The sequence below is a fragment of the Odontomachus brunneus genome, unplaced genomic scaffold (genome assembly GCF_010583005.1).
Source record: "Odontomachus brunneus isolate Ranch 3 - 2012 unplaced genomic scaffold, Obru_v1 Obru_scaffold_091, whole genome shotgun sequence".
Taxonomy (NCBI): Eukaryota; Metazoa; Arthropoda; class Insecta; order Hymenoptera; family Formicidae; genus Odontomachus; species Odontomachus brunneus.
The window spans coordinates 1,183,458-1,204,890 of NW_022639541.1; the positions used below are offsets into that span (position 1 = coordinate 1,183,458).

Here is a 21,433-nt window from a genome sequence, read left to right on the forward strand (position 1 = left end):
AGAGAGAGAGAGAGAGAGAGAGAGAGAGAGAGAGAGAGAGAGAGAGAGAGAGAAAGAGAGCGAGTAAACGAGAGCGTGTTTAACCGTGGAAGTTTTACCGCGATAATACGCGCCGGGTTAGATAGCTAAGGCCGTGCGCGACGATGTTGCCTATATATTATATAATATATATAATAGTATGCAGGCACACACATATATGTTCGTAAAACACGCGTGTATAATCCGACGTAATCCAAGATCAACGCTGTTTACTTCCGGCGGAAATAATTCATCCGCGTGTAACATCCGCGCTCACGCGCGATGTCACCTTGCCGCCGTGTGGCGGCTGGACACCGTGGTGAAGGCCGTGAACGCCGTTGGGGGGAGAACCCGCTCGGGGATCACGTCGACGCGACGGGTGCACCACACGGCTCTTAAAAAAAGAAATTAGCCGCGTCATGAAATTCCGCCGGGTCGTACGTTCTCGCGCACGGAGGGAGAGACAGACAGGACGACGCGTGGCGTCCATTCCTCCCCCCGTCCCCGAGCACTCGGGGAAATATGTATGTACATGGAGGACATACGCTTGGCCGTGAAATCGACCTCTATCGCGTAATATTTTCGCAATGTCGGCTCGCCATCCACTCATCCGCTCGCTCGCTCGTTCGCTCGCGGCGACTGGACACGGCCCGGTCGGGAACGTGATTACACGACGCGCTTCCTCGTCGCAATTAACGGAGCGAACCGGAAGCCGCCGGACCGCGTAATGATAATACATTCCACGAGGGTTGCGCGGCGTAACTCGCGGAGGGGCTTCCGTCGACAGGACGCGTCAGCGGGAGTTCGTTTGCAGAATGAACGGTCAGCCGTGCGAGGATCGATCGATCGATCGATCGATCGATCAAATGGACTGGCAAACGAACGAGGCGTTCCGCGACAACAATACCGCACGCGGGCAGTCACGCTCGCCACTGCCGGCCACGATCGTCGACTTGATCTTCCGGCACAGAAATTTTCTAAGATTTTTCCGGAAACGGAACGTCAAATCCGACTGACGCGATAAACTCGCAGAATATCACCCTTTTGCGACGTGGGGAATACACGCGTTTCACCCTTCCCTTATTTTAGATACATGAAACTCTTTGTCTTCTTGATGGTGGCTAGAAATTGCTGGTTTCAAAAGCCATTTATGAATCCGTAATGTAATAATTTCAGTGTTGATTATATACAAGGAGAGAGAACTTTACAATAAAAATTATTATAGGATTTTGTAATCAAGGAATAGATTGACATTCTGTCGTAATTGACTATCCTTTCGTCCTATATCCGCGTAGAAATTTTTCAAGATTTTCCCAGACGCAACATACATTCTAATAGAAATGCCCAAATTTCGACTCGGATGCTGCAAGATCCCGCTACGATACTAATTGAGAATCCAATTCTTGTCGCAAATAAAGGTAGGTTCTCTGTTTAAAATCGAAACAGGAATAACTCGGGCTTTTTTCTCAGTCGGTAATGTCGGTATACTTTTATGGTATCAAACAATTCGAGTCAAAATTAAATCTTAAATGTTACAACGCAGTAGGAGCTAAATTAGCAAAGTAGGTTTAATTCTAATGATATAATTTACTTCTACTTTGACTCTCTAATGATGCCTGAAATTTCCCTTTTCACTTTCTTTAGCATCAAAATAGGTTGTATTATAAATTTCAAAATATCAAAATAGATGTTGGATGGAATAGTAAGGTTGTGATAATAGAAAGTAGGATCAAAATTTTGACTCAGAAGAGACTTCCATTTTTGGACCAACTATTTTTATTCAATAGAATAAAATATCAGAAAATAAACTATTTTTAAAAAACACTGAGCATTTAAAAAAATAATATAATTATTTGTAAAATTTATATGTTTTATTCAATTTCAACATAAAATAAAGACCAGAAAAAATATTGGGAAATCTTTGATGATTTCACCCACTTGGAGTTGTATGTTTGAAACACCAAAATCTATAATTATTCTGGAAAATCAGGCTGGATTAATTAGAGATCTTAATTACAGATCTCAAGAAATTTTCTATGCGGGTTGCGGCCTCGACCGGGATTTATTGTTTAAGCAAGAGAGCGGCGCGATACACCGCCGCTCGTTTTTGCAACACCACGCGTGAACGCGGCCGGGTAGTTCGCACCAATTATCCTTTTGCGAGGTCGTGTCGCGCCTGTCACGGGGATGATATCTCGCGAGCCACCGATCCTCGCGACGAGATATCGCCGCGCTAATTGCTTCCGGGGAGTGCGCGGGCGGCGACGAGGTGGACGTTATTTTTTACATATCAAGCGTAGCTACGTCGACCGGCGCGCCTATTAGAGATGAAACTAATAAATGCAGCGCAACTGTTTTCGAGCGGAAAAAAGTCACGGGCTGACTGTTGGTTATTTTTGATCGCGATGAGAGGATTCAGCGAGACAAATCCACCGGAACAGATACCGATACACGCTGAGGTAACAGCATTCGTTATTGCTGACTATAAATTGCATGGTGAAATAATTATACTCGGGGAAGAATTCTATTGCAGAAAGTATTGCAGAATGTTACAACCGAGAAATCGGTCGAGCAACAGTCTGCAATTATTTCATATGTGCTACTCATATGTATTTTAGGAACTGAAATGTGTTATTAAAAAATTTGCTATGTTGTTCAGCAAGATAGATCTTGCTGACAATCTGGACTACTTACAAGCATAATAAAATGAAACGAATTTATATGGAAAGAAAATCTATAATATTCTCTCCGTGTATATTTGGCGCCGCGAGAATGATTGTAATCATTAAGCAAAATTGACAACTTTCTTCTCTTAAAGTACATTGTAAAAAATTCGTGTAAAATTACATCTATTATAGTGGGTAATTTTAAGACCAACTATTATAGATGTAAATTTACACATGTAATTATCACATAAAATATATTTATATAGACGAAAGACACATTTTGATACGTATGTAAATTTACAACTATACTTGGTCTCATAATTACATGGAATTTTACACAAATTTTTCACAGTGTATACAACGAGATAACAGTATCTTTACACCGATTTCGCGGAGGAAATTTGATTTTCTCAAACGTCCTCATCGTAGCGTTGCTACAGATTATGGATTGTTTCGATCCCACCGGAACAATCCTTAATCCGATGACGATCAATGCGCGCCACGAGGAGCATCGCGCGCGCGAATATTTCACCGCGATATTTTTACGGCCTATTATTTCTGTATATGAAAAGTAAACTCGCGCGGGACTTTATGCATTCCCGTGGGGAGATCTCGTTGTATCGCGAACGAAACGTCCGCCGCCGGTCTCTGGACCGATCGTATCGGCCGATAATGAAAAAAGCGCTTGTCAGTGCCGAACACGCACACGTACACAAGCACGGGCGTACATATACGTGCGCGGGCAACGCGCGCTTTTAGATTGACCTACGGCCGCGATCCCGTGATTCTTTTTATGCCGATGGAGAACCCAGGGGATCGTCTCGCGCATTCGATGTCGGCTCGGGGGGTATCCGCGCTCTTTTCCGCCCTCGCGCGCTGTTCTGGCATTCTGGATACGAGCTACGTTATACTGTACCCGCGGGAGGTATATCCGCCCCAAATGTTCCGCACTCGTTCCACCGTATTGATTTAAATTATTAATTGTGAATTTATCCCCCGCCGAGCACGGAGCTTAATGGCGACCGCGCGACCCGGCGTACGCTGTTTTTCTTTCTTCTCTCTCTCCCTCTTTTTCTCTTTTTTCTCCCTCCTCGAACAACCCTCTTTATTTATACAGTGCACGCGCCAGGATTAGTCGACCCGTGAACTTTAACGTTGTCGCTTTTTCTTTTGGCGTGGCGATTAATTTAGGGTCCTCGCCGCTCTCGCGATATTGCACATATATCAAATAAACCGAGCAATATAAATAATGAAAAATCAGAGATGTCGGATTCTCTCTCTCTCTCTCTCTCTCTCTCTCTCTCTCTCTCTCGCTGTGTCGTTTGCAGTTAGCGACGAATGATTCAATTTACACAACCAAACCGATCGATATCGAGAATAGATGGAAAAATGCTTTTCGCAGGTCTGCCCTTGTTTATTATTCCAATTTAGAGATTTGATCTTTTTTTTCTTCATTTTTCTCGATTTAACTTCTCATTCCCTCGCGATACGTTGCCGGAGTTTAATGAAGAATTTTATCCCGCTTTATCACACTGAGAAAAAATTGTTTGATATTTGTGATTATATTTGCATGCTAAAGTTTGTTAAATCGTAAAAATTGTGACGCTGAGGGTGGTTAATTTCAATGAGTGGAATAATTATAGTCAAGAAACGTATGCGCCGAGAAAAAATACTTGAACATTTATTTATGGAATATAAAGTTGATTTCTGTAAATAAACTTTATATCGCATAAATAAATTTTCAAGTATTTCCTTCTCAATGTAATTAATGTTACACTACAGAAAAGCACTTACAAGATAATTTATTGGATAAAAGTTTATTTTTTGCAGAATTAATCTCATAGAAATAAACGTTATATCTCGCAAATAAATTTACATTTTTTTCTTAGTGTACTATAGTGTTGTTGATTATAACTTCATGTACATATTATTGCTGCTAATGCTTTCTTGTTAGAGCAAGAAAAGGACCTAAGATTGGTACCGAAAGTGCTGTAGAAAATTTCTAGTGAATTTGACAATTTTTCCTCTCAGTCTACTCTCATTATATCTTCTCTCCACGTGCTAGGAAACGACACGCGCGAATAGTTCCACTTCAGTGTATAATATTGCGATCGCGACGCGGGATCGAAGGGCGAAGGGAATCTCCCACAAGGGAGAGAAAGAGATAGAGGCAATGGGAGTGTACACGCGCAAGTGTTTCTTTCCCTTACCTTCTTGTCCTCCGTCTTCGTGCCGCGCGAGCTCTTGGAGAAGAGGCTGTCCTGGTCGCCGCTGGCGTTGGAGACGGTCGCCCCGCGGCCGGCGCCGGCGTCCTGATTGAGCAGAGGCACCGTGCCGAGTTCCGGTACCGCATAATCGTACGACGTGTCAACTGCACCGTTCGCGTACACCGCTGCGGATGATATAGCAAAGGAGGAGCGAGCGCAGAAGGGGATGGCGTATTGATTGCGGTCAGGGTAAATGCTTTGTTGCCGGGACGTATGTGGGTGCACAGGAGCCTACGTGCGTGTCTACGTGTACTCGTGGGTGCGTTTACGCGCTTATGTGTGCATGTATGTGTGTGTGTGTGTGTGGAGAGAGTCGCGTAGTAAGTGCGTGCATAGTCGCGCGCGAGATACGCGTAGCTGTAGGTGTGGGCGTAGGATGTGCGTAGATGTGTATGAGCGTCGCATACCTGAGTGATTGATGTTGGTGCCCTTGTTGTTCAGCATCATGTCTTTCATCTCCATAACGACGGTGCTGTAGCTGTAGTAGGGCGCGTACCTCAGCGCCTGGTACGGCTCCTGGTAGTCGTCCAGCTTCACGATATCCAGGAGACGATTGCCGAGGTCTCGCGGCAGAGTCGGCAACGAGCCGCCCGCGTATCTGAAAGCACACGGGGGGCTGCTAGTTAATTCATTGTTTCACCTCCTTATCAAGGATTAATTGACGAATATGAGGCTGTATTAATTGACAAATATGAGCGTGATCAAACTAGTCCGTTCTCTCCTCCGTGACACCCTGTCGCGAAGAAATTCACGACAGACATTAAACAATCAAGAGAGGACAAGTCTAGGTTAGAAGCTCGTGTCTAAGGTGAATTACGCTACGCGCCGCGTCTGTCGCAGGGGAAATCGCGAAACGCATCGGTAATGCGACGTGACCCGGCCTGATCCTCACTGGCACGGGCGCGCAAGTGTCTCTATCTTCGATGTACTCCCCCGCTGTGTTTCCGAGACAACATATTTTCCGCTCGCGAATTTGGCACGCGCGCACGGGAGGCCCGTCAAAGGCCGGCGCGCAAAGCCGGCGTTTTCGCGCTCGCGAGCTCGACTACTTCAGCTTGCGCGTTACACGTTCTCTTTTGGTAGGAAGCTTGCAGCTGCAATATCGGGTTGCACAAAGCGGGCGAGGGAGCTCCGGGGGATCGATGCCGAAGCTTGCTCGCGCGGGCGAGATGCTTCCAAGTTACCGAGGCGGCGGCGGCCAGGAGGATCTCTCTCCTCTGGAGACATTCGTGTGCCGCATAAACTCGATATATTGCCCGAGGATGTCCGTTATTGGACGTTATTGGACGTTCGCTAACGAGCACGGTGGATGGAAAGTTTATTGGAAGGCCGTTTCCGTCATCGTGCCGTGTCCTGCGCGAACACAAACTCCGAGAAGAAACGAGGAATACGACGACGCCTCCCGCCACGGCGGCGCAGCGGTTTCTCTTATGTTATCGTTAAAGCATCGTGTTTCGCGATGCAAAAGCGAACTCGTATTCGCGAACTTCTCTGTACTCGCTCGTCCAGACGTTGCCGCAGTCGTGTAACAAACGAACGAACGAAAAAGAGACAAAAAGAATGTTGGTAGAAAATAATAACTGCACTCAAAAAATAGTCTTTCAGCCACATAACGGAAATTATATACGAAGAATTAGCTAAGATGAATAAATAACTGCAAACATTGCGATATCGCATGTTTTGTATTTAATCAGTATAAACAACAAATAAAATTTCTACCTGAATTATTTGCGAAAGTTAATAAGAAAGTCTCCCATAAACTTTTAGCCTCATTTTGCGGTATTCAAAATCGCAACATTTCCTATACTTTTGCTGTAAGAGTTCTAACGACACCAATCATTTTGACAGAAAGGAATACGTATCTTTGTGAGCCATTTTCTCCCAAATGGTGAAGTGCATTACTTTGATACTTATATATCTTTAATCTATACTCATCAGTAGCTACAATTTAATAGAAAAAAAAAATTAGTTTAAGATTTCAAATGCCACATAAAATGGGGTTAAACTTAACCACATTCTTTGCAGATATTGCTAGAATGCTGTTGTTGCTGTAAATTCTATCTGTATCATAGACGATTTTCTAATAGATATAAAAAACAGCGACAAATTTTGACTATGACACTTAGAATTCTTGAACTAGAAAAATATTTTTTCTTGAGTGTATTGTCCAAAGTTGGCCGACTTGTTTACTATCAGTGGCTGTTGCATTAATTATCGGCTCACAATCAGTCTTTTGGCGCATTAATTTAGAAATTACGGTTAATAACACCGATCGAGGGTCGTCTTGAAATAATCTCTCTGACTTCATTTTTCTCTTCTTCCACTTTTTTCGGGCGAGACCCGTCTGATTAAGTGACGAGGGGATCGATTCTGTCGGCGGATTTGCGCGAAAGTGCACGCGAATTTTTAACGAAGCCGCTCAAAGACGCGATTTACGTCGCTCGTTTCTCTCTTTTTACATTACTTATTACCGGAGTAATCGGTAAAACTTTTTTACCTCTCGTCGTCCTCCAAGGTGTACGCCATCAGCGCGGCGCCTTTCTCGACGGTGGCGCAGGTGGAGCCCAGGTGGGACGGGGCTTTGCCGGTCATCGGGCTGGCGAAACACTTACGTTGCCGGTGCCGTGAGACAATCAGAAATATCGCCACGGCCAGCAGAAGTATCACGGCGGTCAACACGCCGATCACGATCGCCATGTACGTGGGGTCGTCGTGCGTCGCCGTCGAGACCGGGAGTTCCCCCTCGGCGGCGCCGTTCTTCTCGACGAAGACGTCGCTTTGGATCGGCGACTCAGTTGTCGGTGCTTCCTCGGGCGTGAAGTTGCCATGCGCTACGTCTAAAAAAAGAAAACAGCAAAGAGAGATTAATTCCCCATCGTAATACGAGAACTAAACAATGACACGCGTGTGCTGTTACACGGGAAAAAAACTCGCATAGAAATTCCTTACAAGTAAACCTACCAAAAAGTTACACTCCGATTTCTTTCTAATGTAGAAGTACAAAAGTAGTAAGTAAAAAATATTTAGGTCATATTTTTTCATTTTGGCTTTTTCATTTTGAATTTCACGGGCAGTTTATAGCTTTTTAATGTTCTCACTCCTATCATCACCAAGTACAACATAAATGCATAAGAAATAAAATTGAATATAAGATATAGACGTTTTTGGTTTGCTTATTATGAATATAAAATCAAATGTGTAAAATTATTTGTATAAATAATCAAATATTTAAACAAAACATGTAAAAAGTTGAAAAAAATTATTTATACAAACTATTTCTCGGTCTGGCCGAGATTCGAACCATTTTTAACTAATTTAGCACAGATTTGAAATATTTCAGTTGGAATCTCGGCTAAAAAATAGAATGGTTCGTATCTCCGTTATGCTGATTTTATTAAAATTATTTAATTATATCTTGTATTAAATTTTATTTCTTATGCACTTATGTATATTGCGTTTGGTATATTTTTTGTACTTCTACATTTGTGCCAAATTAGAAAGAAATCGGAGTGTACCTTTTAGATAGGTTTACTTGTTAGTATTTTGCTCAATTTTAGTTTAAAATATAAACCAGAAAAATCTTTGAAAAAACGTTGGAGACGACTAAATAGAACTTGTCTGGATTTCGCACTTAGATTTGCATGTTTAAAACATTATATTTCTAATCAGAATCTGCATAAATTTCCCATTTAGAATCTATGATTATTGTGGGAAATCAGGTTGGGTCCCAATTAGATCTTAAAGTATTTTCTATGTCGCAACTAATTAGCGCTCGCTGAAAATGTATCTGTTGCTAAAAATTTGCTGTTATAATTGAAATTTTTGTTACTACATCGGTTTTATAGCTAAATTTATACCTATTAGCACACACACGGAAAAATATATAAAATAAATGTTGTTTTAAGCATTTCATAAGTTCATATATCCGTAAATCTGTTGTAAATACATCATAAGCATCATATTTATTCAAAATATATTTCCGAGTTTTTTCCACACTGAGAAAAAATACATTAAAATTTATTTATGGAATATAATAAAGTTTACTTCATACGGAAGTAGATTTTATATCTCACAATAAATTTTTGAGCATTTTTTCCAGTGTAAATTTGATGGTCATATTTTATGATTCTTATCAAAGAGTTATTTCGTGTTGAAGATAACCATAACATAGAGGAAGGAGAGCAAATTGAATAATCTCTTTTCTTAATAGGGTGAAATGATATTTTCCTGCGTGTGCAGCTATACTTTTAGGTATCCACATGTTGCAACGAGATCTAACTACCACGCGCAGATTTTCGTTGCTGCAACTGGATTTGTTTGTTTGTTCCGTGTACTGTCAATTTTTTCTTTTTATTTTATTATTTTCCCAAATCTACCAGACCCATATTTCCAGATAATCCGAGATTCGTTTCTGTGTCATCTTTCGACGGGCGTATTTGTGGTCGTCCGACGGGGCATATTTGTGATCGTTCGACGTAATGCACGATATGAAATTTGAAGCACTGCGACGGTATCATAATATCGTCCATGATTACCGCGGCATTATGTTTGCAATTAATAATTGTTATCATTATAATATTATTTCCGACGCTATTATCCCCGTTATATCATTATACATTATACGGCCGCCGGTAACTAACGGCAGCCGCGTTATATTGCGTCGCATCGGTCGCTTCTCGAGTTCGATTCGTTTGCCCGCCGAGAGTGCGGCTTTCTACCCGCTCACGCGATGTATCTTTACGCAGGTTTATTATTAGAAGACTCCGCGCTTCTTGCTCGCCGTGTTTATCATTCGCGTTGTTAATTCTCCCCGAGTGTGCACATACACACACACACACACATATATATATATATATACAGAGCGTGACGCGGATGAGACAGGAGCGAAGCTTTTCTCAAGGAGGGCGCGCGGGGATTAAGCTAATCGTGCATAAGGTACGCGCGAAGATCTGCCTTTGAGGAGGCGAGGATTACAAAACGTGCGAGATAGACGCGTGAGAGCATATGTGGAGCGCATAATTAACCTATATGCGCTTTGACGTACGACTTCACTGAGGATGTTGCGAGGATGCGCGAAGTTCGTTACGCGCGAAGGGGTCGTGTGTCTCCGAGTATGTATGTGTATGTATGTATGCGTGTTGTTCATTCTCCCCCACCTTTCTCTCTCGCGTAAACGCGCGAGATAACGTTTCCCATTTACTATCGGCGCGATATCACATGAAAGAGCGAGCGGCGGAGCTTTCACGTCGTGTAAACGTATTATATTACGCTTTTGTCGATGGGCTGTTTTATACGCAAAAATTGCGTAATTAAACTCCCGTCGCGTTTGTTCTTTCGGCAGCGTAATTATACGCGTCATTCCCGCGGTGTTTAATAATGCGCTTTTTAACGAAAAACGATACGATATGCTTTCCACCGGCTCCTCGCGTGCCCGGCCGCGTTTTCTCTCGCTCCTCTCCCGTCCCGTCCGTTAAGGGGATTGCGTTTCATCTTGTTATAAATAATTACCGGCAAATGCATTAGCCGATAAGGATTAGCTTTTATACGAGGAGTGCACCGACGGCGCGCACGCGTCTACGCTTTTTTTGCCGGATCTCATTTTACTCTGGTTTGTTTTATTATTCGTGTTTTGTCCGACTAGCTTTTTCATTTTGCAAAATTTACGCTCGGGCTTTCGCGAACGCGCCCGCCACAGAAAGAGAAAGAGAGAGAGAGAGAGAGAGAGAGAGAGAGAGAGAGAGAGAGAGAGAGAGAGAGAGAGAGAGAAAGAATAATCCTTCCTAGTTTGCTTCCTATCGAGAAATGACGTTGTTTCGAGAATTATTACTTCCTCGCGTCGCGGGCGATTTTTTCCCTCATGAAATTTTAAATTGCATTTTCGTCACGGTCGTCGTCGCGCAGTTTATTCCGGCAAATTCGGTGTCGCACATTTCTGTCGTTACGTTTTACTTCGGTAGTCGTTCGGACAGCAGGATGAGAAAAAAGAATATATATGTGTGTGTGTGTGTGTGTGTGTGTGTGTGTGTGTGTGTCGGTGTGTGTGTAGGAAGAAACGAAAAAGAATCACGCACACGAGAGCAACGTGCACGGATTCACGGTTGCAACAGCGGCTACCGAGTTTTCCGCTGTCGTCCCCGCGACCCGCTGTACGCCTTTTTGTGGCGCATTCGCGTGCGGAATTCTCCAGCACGTTCTTGCGCGAATTCTTTTTTCTTTCCTGGCGCGGCAGCGCGCTGCGAAAACTCCGTTTTGTCGTTTTACGCGCGGCAAAATAACTTCGTTTTGATGCAATTTCTGCAAGATTGGCCGCGTGTTATCTTTCTAACTTCCGTGTCCCCCTCGTGTCTCTCTCTTTCTCTCTCTCTCTCTCTCTCTCCTGCTTTCGCAAAATTGCCAGGTAATGCGTGTCCGTTACGATTAACGCGCGTATCGAATGCGAGAGAGTAGTAATTAATGTTAAACGCGTCATCGCGATTAAATTATACCTGTGTGTATTTTTACGTCGACGTTTTGCATATTAGTAAATCAAATGAACGCACGGCCATCTCGTAAATGTCGGCAGTTTAGCGGTCTCGGTTGGCGAGAGGGAGGAGGAGAGCATGCCGTTGCAGATATCAAATAAATGTCGCCGTGTATGCCGCGCTGTACACGCAATGTTGGCGTATTTTTAACTGATAACGAAGTAACGATTAATTCAGCGAATAGTTCCCCCGACGGGATTACACGCGGCCGATCGTGAAAAAATTCCCATCTACGGCAATCTTTATTTCATCGAATAATTAACTAACACATTGATTTTGTGTCATTCGGAGGATCCCCCTTTTTTCTTATTAAAAATACGACGAAGCGTCATTATTGCATGCCACATTTCTCTCTCTCTCTCTCTCTTTCTCTCTTATCTTTCTGCATTGGTTATCCGGGTAATTGAGCGAGTGAAATTTCATTAAAGTTTACTCGAAATTAATTAAAAAGTAAAATTTTGCCGTAATTTATAACGTTCCAATTAATTTGACCATTTTATCATTATAATCGCCGATATCGCGCGCTGCATAATCGCTGAAATTGAAAGCTCATACGTCGGAATTAAAACCTCTCTCCCTCTCGCGGATATTCCAACTCTCCTCGTGGGGACTCGCATAACCGCAAATTTCGGCAACAGCCGGCACGTCGTTCAAACATTGTTTTAAAACATACTTTCGGTAATCCACAAAGACACGTTCCGCGGGAGCCGCAGGGAATTCGTCGTAGTGAGATTCTAATTTAAGAAAAACGCTAGTAAACGCGTGTGCTTATTTTCGCGGGAAGGAGGAAGGAACGGAGAAAGAGAGAGAAGGAGAGTAAGAAAAGTCTCGAGAAGAGAAACCTCGGGGACGACGGCTTTCGTGGAGAAGGCGTCGCTCGCTGGCGGATTTTCCGCGAGAGTCGTCCTGGAATATATCCTGCTCGCGCACGCGGGGATATAAATTTCTTCGGATGCAATCCCAACGCCGCGCTTTGTGCCGCTTTGGCGAGGGAGTCGTGACAGCCGGGGTGAGTGCAACGCGCGCAGGAACGAGAGGAACACACCGGCTGGAGATAATAAGAGGTCTCCGCAACTGTTCTGAGAGAAGCTGTGAAAGAAGAGCCACGGTGGCGAGCTCGTAGCGCGAAACTTCTCCGCGGAATTCTCAACGGGGTTTACGCCGTGCGGAAACAAAGCCGCCGCCGTCGTCGTTGTCGTCGTTGTCGCCATCGCGTTTGATATTGGCCTCCACGTGGCTCGCCGTGAGCTCGTCGCTTACCTGGCCAGGACAACCCTCGACGCGTGGTCCCGCATGAAATCTGATATTAAACATTCCTTGCGTCCCTGGGTGGGCGATGTCGAGGGGCCAGGGAGGCTAGGGGGCTTGAATCGAGAAAGAGGCCGCGGTGTGACGGGACATAATCGCGTAGCCTCGAGCGTTCTCGCGACGACAATCTCGCAATGGTCGTGATATCGGGAAAATGATTCGCGCGCGAAATTCGAAATTCGTCTTCGAATGAAAGTATTTTGTGATTATCGCCTTTGCAGTCAACATAAAGGCACTCAAAGCTCTTAAAAACTTTAAGAGGCAAGCAAACATCACTACACAGAGGAAATGATTTCTTTTCATTCTTACTGTGCTTTTTAGTAGTCTAAGGATAAACAGTCGATAAGGTCCATTTTGGAGGAAGTTTTGCTAAGGAAATTCACTAGAAATCTAGCAAAATTTTTAATAGCACATTTTAATTTTAAGAATGTAAGTAGCACACACATGCTTAGAAAATTTCTTATAATCTAATTAAGATCTAGCTCGATTTTCTAAAATAATTATAGATTTTGGTTAAAAGAAAAATGGTCGAAATATGCAATCCCAAATGGGGAAACCATAAAAATTTTCCCAATAATTTTTCTGATCTTTATTTTACGTTCGAATAAAATATTTTATGTTAGAATAAAAATTGAATAAAACATGTTAACTTTCTAAATAAATGCATTTCTCAGTAGAATGCTCAGTTTTTTAAAAATAGTTTATTTTCTATTTTATTCTAATTTAATATAAAATAGTTGATCTAAAAATGAGAGTACTGTACTGTTTAATACTATACTACTAAAAATATACTAACATAAAAAAACACGATTCTATGGTATTTCTGTTTTGATTTTAGACAAAGAACTTGTTTGGAATAAGAATCGAGAGACTCCATTTTTAATCGCTATTGTGGATAACAAATTTTGCGACAAATTTTGGTATTTTAATCAGGATCTATGCTGTCTAAAAAAACTTTGGAAATTTTTATGCGGATATGAGATGTAAAGATAATCAATTATGACAGAATGTTGATCTATTCCTCTATTACAAAATTCTATAGTTTTATTATAAAATTCTGTCCGTTGTATACAATCAACATTGAAATTATTGTGGGCTCATAAATGGCCTTTCAAATTAGATTCCTAGCCCTATAAAGAAGGAAATGAAGAAAAGTATCTCGCGAATTTAAGATGAGAGAAGGGAAAAACGTATGAATTCTGCGATTCCCCGCGTCGCAAAGGGGATGATTCTCTGCGAGCTCGTCACGTTGCGTCGCGTCGGTCAAATCTCCGCGGCCGAGTTTGCTGTTCCGTTCGATTGGCGCGAATGGCAAATAGACGAAATTAGCATCGAACCGCGCGCGGTGCTGTTTCGCCCCGAATAAATATTTTGCGAAGCGCACTGGGACCCGCGCGATACCGACTAGCGCGTTTAATTATAGCGTCACGTCGCCCTGCGATTATTTCGCCATCAAAACAATAACAGAGACAGCGCGCGTGAGCGAGAGGCGGAATGAAAGGGGAGAGAGAGGAGGGAAAAGAGAAGCACTCCGGCTGCGTATACACTGCCTGATGCGACGACACCTAACCAGATTTACGATCGGATCAGGATGTTGGGTGATCGCGACAAGGGTGGGCCGTAACTTACGCGGATCTTCCTCGTATAAATCATCGTATGGGGGAGATGCAACGAGAGACGTCTCCCTCCCTCCCTCCATCTCTCTCCTCTCCTCTCCTCTCCTCTCCTCTCTGTTCGTCCTTCCTCTCCCTCCTTCGTTTCTTTAACACGGAGTAAAAAAGAGTGATAAAGAGAGGAAAAACCCGCGAACAGGGGTGGAAACAGAGGAAGCGCGGCCCCCGCGATCGCACGTGTTCGTCGTTCCCGCGTTCCCCTCGCCTTCCTCTTACAGCTCATCGCAGAGATTCAACGACGACGACGGCGACGTTGTCACGGTGCACGTGCAAACGTGCACGCTCGCCGCGGCAGCTGACGCTCCACGTCAAATGCAACTAATGCGCTCCTTGATCTCGCGCTCGGTGAGCCGCGACACTGCCTTTTAAATCCACCGTGATTCACTGCTCACGTTTCTCTACCGCATTCATTTTCTTCTTAATTCTATCGTACAACTATTGGCTAAAGTATGTAGCTATCAAGACTCCTGGGTACTCGTGCATCTCTTTTTAATGACATCAGAAACGAGGAAATGTATATAAAAATTCACATTCCTTTTGTCCTAAAAGTCAATAAATAATTGCAAAATTAATATGACAGAATAATGAGAAAATTAGATTAAAGAAGAAGGTTGCATGTCACGTTAATTTTATGGTTATTTATTGATTAGAGCAAAAGGAAAAAATATTTTAGAGGTATGCTTAATCGATTGCAAATGTCATTTTGTGGATATATCTTTTTATCTTCACGTATTTCTCAAGAATTTTTAGCATGCGTTTCCTCGCTTCTGACATTATTACTAAATGGACGGTGCATTTAGAAGCTCTAACTGAAATAACTACTAATTTCGCATTACTTTTTCTGATATATGACATATTCTCTCAAATCAAAATTCTTTTGTTCAAATAGAATAAACAATTTCTCTCGTGAGAAGCCAAGGTTTGAGGAAAATGTATATTTTCTTGTTTGGACAATATTTTCTATTAGCACAAGTGAACACGTTATAAGGTCCCACCGGATAAAAATTATTTCTTAGATTTTCCTCTCTCCGATGGAGAGCTTGTTCCAGAACTGAAATAAATGCTTTCCTCTCTCGAGACGTAGGCACGCGTGCGCGCGGGCATCACTCAGCTCATGACCTCGCGGAGAGCTCATGACCTGGAGCTCCTGATCCGATCTCTCGTGGACGACACGCGGGATAAGCTCGATTGTCCGAGGAGAGACCACCGCGGTAGGTGTTCCGATCACGTCAGATGTCAGCGGCAATCGGCGCCGCATCTCGTTCCGCGTTTGTCGGAATGCTGTGCCGCTCGCTTCCTTTTATTCACACCGCTCTTGCACGGGTCGCGTTGTATAGCGGCCTGCAGCATTGTTTCCTCGACCCCGCAGCGCGTGGTGCACCGTCGCGGCTCGGATGTACGCGCGTGATACCACCTCTCATGCGCGAAATAATAAATGTTCCGGCGTGACGTAATTGTCGTGTCTATCAGTGGGTCGGTATTTGCGAACGTGGCCATGCACGAGAATTCAAACATACTCGCTTAGCCGTCCTCGACGACGTCTCCTCCCGCTTGTCGATCTGTATCCTCGGCGCAGAGGGTGCAAATAGATATATTCGTAATATCATCTCTCTGAGAGAGTTTCTCGACTCGAAACTAGGCTAACGTCCGTGAATAATATTCAAAAGAGTACGCGCATAGAAATTCCCCAAGATTCTCCCAGATGCAGCGTAGATACTGCACAGAATGCCCAAATTTGCCCTACAATTGGTTATCTCACACTACGATACCAATTGGGAATCCCATTCTTGTCCTATATAGGCTCTCTGTCCAGAATCGAAACAGAAATATATGGGAACTCCCGCGCTTTTTTCTAGTCGGTGTCGTGTATACTTTTGTGGCATTGAACTGGGAATCCCATTTTTGTACCAACTATTGTATTCAATAGAATAAAAAATATCAAAAAATAAAATATTCAGGAAATAAAATATTTAAAGAATAAAATATCAGAAGCTAAAATAAAATATTTTTTCAAGCACTTTAGATATTTTTCTGAATAATGCAGTTATTTGGAAATTGAATATATTTTATTCAATTCTAAACTAAAATAAAGACTAGAGAAAATATTGGGAAAATGTCCCCATTTTTTAAATTTCTAACCAGAATTCATAATTATTTGAAAGATCGGGCTGGATTCCAATTGCATCCCGAGAAATTTTCTATGGGGGCAGTGAAACTAGAACGAAAGGAAAGACAAGTTGGACAAGTGTTGCTGTGAAAGATCGACATCGCGGCTCTCTCGGATGCAGACAAGCGCACATGGAAGTTGCTTTACGACAAATAGCACGCGCGATCGATAAGAAACCGTGTAATGAATTCGAGCGGGGTTTAAAAATTTCGTGTTTAAAAATAAGTACGGCGCCACTTTCTCACCGTCTCTCTCTTTCTCTCTCTTTCTCTCTCTCTTTCTCTTGGAGGCGAGTCGTTATCTGTTGCTGCGAGATACTCCGGTCCACAAAGCCGCGCGCGAGCAAGAACGTCGAATAATTACGCGGTAATAATCCCCGTTCCGATAAGGATAAATTAACTTCGCCAGGAGCGCCGGCCGGCAGCTCTTTACGCAGGGCGCTGTACTCCATAAGGATAATATTAACGAGCCAAGTTTAAGTACATTTTTCGCGTCGTTCCTGCCTTTGTCAATTAATAATCGACTACCGTCAGGATAGAACGAGAGGGGGAAGGCTTTAAGTTAACCGAGAGAGTTTCTTCGATAACGCTCGAAGAGCCGAGTCGGTGGCTAAGAGGCTCGCGATATATCAGCGTCGAGGACACGGTATTTAGAATATTTGAGGAAGAACGCATGAGCGATCGCTGCCGGTGAATCATTTTCACGACAGACCGAATAATCGAACGGGTGAAGCATCGGGTGGAGAATGTGGCGTATGAGGGAGATAGAGAGGAAGAGAGAGAGAGAGAGAGAAGGAGGGATGAAAGGAAGTAAGAAAGAGAGAAACACACGACTAGACGATGACTTCGGTTCCACCAGAGGAAACCCATGGCCGGTCTCCTCGTATTTCTTTGTCCAATTATGTCTGTCGACGTTAGAGAGCCGTGGTAGAGGGTTAAGGGGGTAGGACGAGGAGGAGGGTAGCGTCGGGGTTCGGAGTTGGAAATCCTTGCAGGACCCTCGCGAAAAGGAAGAGGCCGCGAGAGGTGCATCCATTATCTTCTCTTTTCCGACTCCCGCGTCCGGGAGGTGCATCCATTATCCATCTTTTTCAGGGCGGAATCGGACGATCGCTCGCCGGTAAATTGCGAGAAAATATACGAACGACGGTCGATAAACTTTTAACGAGTTCCTTTTGTGCCGGGCGCGACTGCCACGCGAATATCTATAAAGTCCCGGGGATCGCGCGGCGATCCGATTTGAACGTGCTAGTTGATTCTTCCGTGAAAAAGGTCACTCGTCAAAACTCGGCGTGCGGAATGCTCGCGAAAGCGAGAGCGAGGGGTGGAGGGAGTCGGGGTGAATTTAACGTTTCCTTCCTCGCAAACTGTAATTGCACGGGACTGTAGCCGAGTGTAATTTATTAACTCGACTAATCACTCGTGTGTACACGCATATCCAGCCAATTTCCGGGTCTAAATACTTCATATCCCAGATATGTGTAGAGTGTTCCACTTAGATCGACCCGCACGAATACCTTCACACGCACAGGGATAATTTTTCAGTAAAAATTACTGCAGAATTTTGTAGCAGATTGAAATCCTGCAATAATTGATTATCCTTTTATTTCATATATGTTATTTGTATTTTATATTATAAATTATATAATAACGAAATGAAATTTTACGAATTGAAATGCGATATTAAAAAATTTGTCATGTTTCTAACGAAAGAGTGTGACTAAGATAACGGCATTGAAATCACAATTTTTTTTATTAAATAACGTTTTCTGTCAAAATAAATGTTGTGCCCTTACAGTAAACGTATCTTTTTGGGTCATTTCCTCCAAATGATGTGTGGTGTATCACTTTGACACTTATATGTCTTTAATCTACTCATTAATAGTTACAATTTTATAAAAGAATAATTTAATATATCGAATGTCACAAAATAGATGTCACTAAAAGCTAATTGGAGAGCTTACAAGTAAACCTACCCAAAAGGTGCACTCCGATTTCTTTGGCACAAATGTAGAAGTACAAAATATATTTAGGTCATGTTTTTTCATTTTGGCCCACTTTGAGTTTCACGGGCAGTTTATAGCTTTCTAATGTTCTCACTCCTATCATCAACAAGTACAACAAAAATACATAAGAAATAAAATTGAATACAAGATACAGGCATTTTTAGTTTGCTGATTATGAATATGAAGTCAAATGTGTAAGAGTATTTGTACAAATAATAAAATGTTTAAATAAAACATATAAAAGGTTGAAAACAAATTATTTATATAAATAATTTCTCGGTTTGGTCGAGATTCGAACCATTTTTGACTAATTTTGCACAGATTTAAAATATCTCGGTTGGAATCTCGGCTAAAGAAATGTCGAATGGTTCGTGTCTCAGCTATGCCGATTTTGTTAAAATTATTTAATTATATCTTGTATTCAATTTTAATACTTATGTGTTTTTATTGTACTTCTGGATAATAGGAGTGAGAACATTAAAAAGCTATAAACTGCCTGTTAAACACAAAGTGGGCCAAAATGAAAAAATAAGACTTAAATATTTTTTGTAATTCTACATTTGTGCCAAATTAGAAGGAAATCAGAGTGTACCTTTTGGGTAGGTTTAGTTGTTAGTCGCTCTCTTTGCTGTTCTTGTTAGAAAGATTTACCTCACTGGACAGTCTATTCTTGCGCTATTACTCGAAACTTCGATCCTACTTTTGACCTCAATATTCCATTTAACGCCTACTTTGATACCTTGAAGCCTATATTAATCTCTTTTGATCCTATTTAATTGATTAATTTTGCCAAGAGGTCTTAAAACCTTTAAGAGAAATTTTGTTTTTTTACCATTCAGAGGCACTAACAGGATTTCAGTTTTCATGTGTATGAAACCTATACAAAACTTTGACTCAGGTAGAAACATAAAAAATATATATGAAAAAAACCATAGTATTCTCTCCGTGTAAAAATATCGAAAAATGTTGCAATGGAAAGTTGAGTAATTTTGAGGAAGAAGCAAAGTGGTTTGAGCAGTTTGTAGATTGAAATTTAGAGGCGACGTAAAACTTGTTTACCCGCTCACTCGTCTTGTCATGAAACTATCAGTGATATATCGACATGTTGCAAGGGGAAAAGTTAAACGATTTCCAGGAGGAAATTATGCTGTCTCGATAGTCTGTTTATAAGTGAAAATTTATAGGAGATATGGAGACCATCTTTGCTTTCTAAATTGTATGGCTTTTTCCACAACGGTTGATTCCATGGCGAACGAGTGAGGAGGACGAGGATCCCCATGGGGAAACTGGAAATCCCATCCAGGAATATGATTTCCTCCCTTCGCGCAGGACACGAGTCGTAATTTACAAACATCCGTCACAGAGCGGTCATAGTCGGTGGAGGATGTGTCGTTAGCCCGTATCATTTTTCTTCGTCTTCTGTACCGGTCGCCCGCTCCCCAGGAACCCGCCCCAACTCATGTCCTTTTCACAAAACAAACCCGGATCGCCGTTTCAATGCGCACGTACAGTTCCACGGTTTTCGGTGTATGCGAAACTGATTCGCGACGAAATTATCCGTCGAGGGCAGCGGGACCACCTCCGGGGATGGTCTTCATTAAAAAGGGTTGGCTGCGGCCAAACAGTCGAAACGAAGATTGAGCGAGGCGCGATCACGATGGATCGTTGCGAGGGATTCCAGACTCCTCCGCCTGTACGGAAACGCATCGAGATGCGGCGTCGATCTTTCCAAGTTTAGTTTCGTACTGTAGTCAAAGCTCTTACTCGTAAATGCTAATTTCTCCAGCGATCTAACTACCGACTAGACTTCACGTCAGACAAGTAGTAATGAAACGGGAGAGAGACGGCCGTTAATGCTTTCTTGTACACTGAGATAAAAGTGTTTGGTGTGTAATTGTAATTATAATAATTACATATAGCCAGGAAAACTATTTTTCTAGTGAATTCTAATTAAAGTGTTGACAATGATAATTTTATATACACATGTTAATTTAACTTTTTTGTTGGCATAACAAGAGATATAGTCGACGCCTAAATTGTGATTCTGTATGATTTATTAAAATAAATAATTAATTTTTACGAGATAAAAAATACTGTCGTCTCAGTGTAAGGGGAGATGTGTAATTTATTTTGTGTTTGTTGGCCAAAAATAGCATAGTGTACATCTGAAAGTTTATTATTATCACGAAATATAGTCGACGTCCAAATTAACTATATGATTTGAAAGAAATTATTTAGTAAAATTAAAATAATTAATTTTTATAAGATAAAAAGTTTTTTTCACTGTAAGAGAAGATTTATTCTGATCAACCAGAAACAATTGTCTACGTCTGGAAGTTTATTACTATCAGGAAACATGATCGATGTCCAAGTTAATTATTAATTTGAAATAAATTATTGATTAAAATTAATAATTAATTTCCATGATGCAAAAAAGTTCTTTCAGTGTAAGAGGAAATTTATTCTGCATCGATCAGAAAAAAAATTATTTACGCCTGGAAGTTTGTTATTATAAAGAAATATGTGTGGTCGACGTTTAAATTGAGTATTAATTTAAATGAAATTATTTATTAAAATTAATAATTGAAACATTTTCACGAGGTAAAATAATTTTTTCCTCTCAGCTAAGGGAAAATTCAATCTACGCTGACCAGAAAAAATTGTCCACGCTTACACGTTTGTTATTATGACGTAGAACGCCATTGGTCAATTTTTCCCTCTAAAATATACCACGTCCCAAAATTCGATGTTCGATAAGGTTCATTCGGCGATCGTCATTAAGCCTGATCTATTATACAATATGCTCTT

The 21,433-nt window shown here is 42.0% G+C and overlaps 1 protein-coding gene and 1 long non-coding RNA gene across 4 annotated transcripts in view; one reads left to right on the top strand and one right to left on the bottom strand.

The window, feature by feature from the left end:
* LOC116848222 overlaps positions 1–21,433 on the top strand; it is a 68,071-nt gene that overhangs the window by 39,407 nt on the left and 7,231 nt on the right. The gene's annotated exons all lie outside the window — the stretch shown is intronic.
* The window catches only part of LOC116848221 (discoidin domain-containing receptor 2-like), a 254,478-nt gene that overhangs the window by 36,743 nt on the left and 196,302 nt on the right, over positions 1–21,433 (bottom strand). For all 3 annotated transcript variants that reach the window (XM_032824095.1, XM_032824097.1, XM_032824096.1), the window contains 3 exons: positions 7,449–7,788; positions 5,359–5,549; positions 4,895–5,076 (listed from right to left, as the gene is read on the bottom strand). In XM_032824095.1, the coding sequence (XP_032679986.1) occupies positions 4,895–5,076; positions 5,359–5,549; positions 7,449–7,788 (713 nt within the window). The remainder of the gene's footprint in view (positions 1–4,894; positions 5,077–5,358; positions 5,550–7,448; positions 7,789–21,433) is intronic.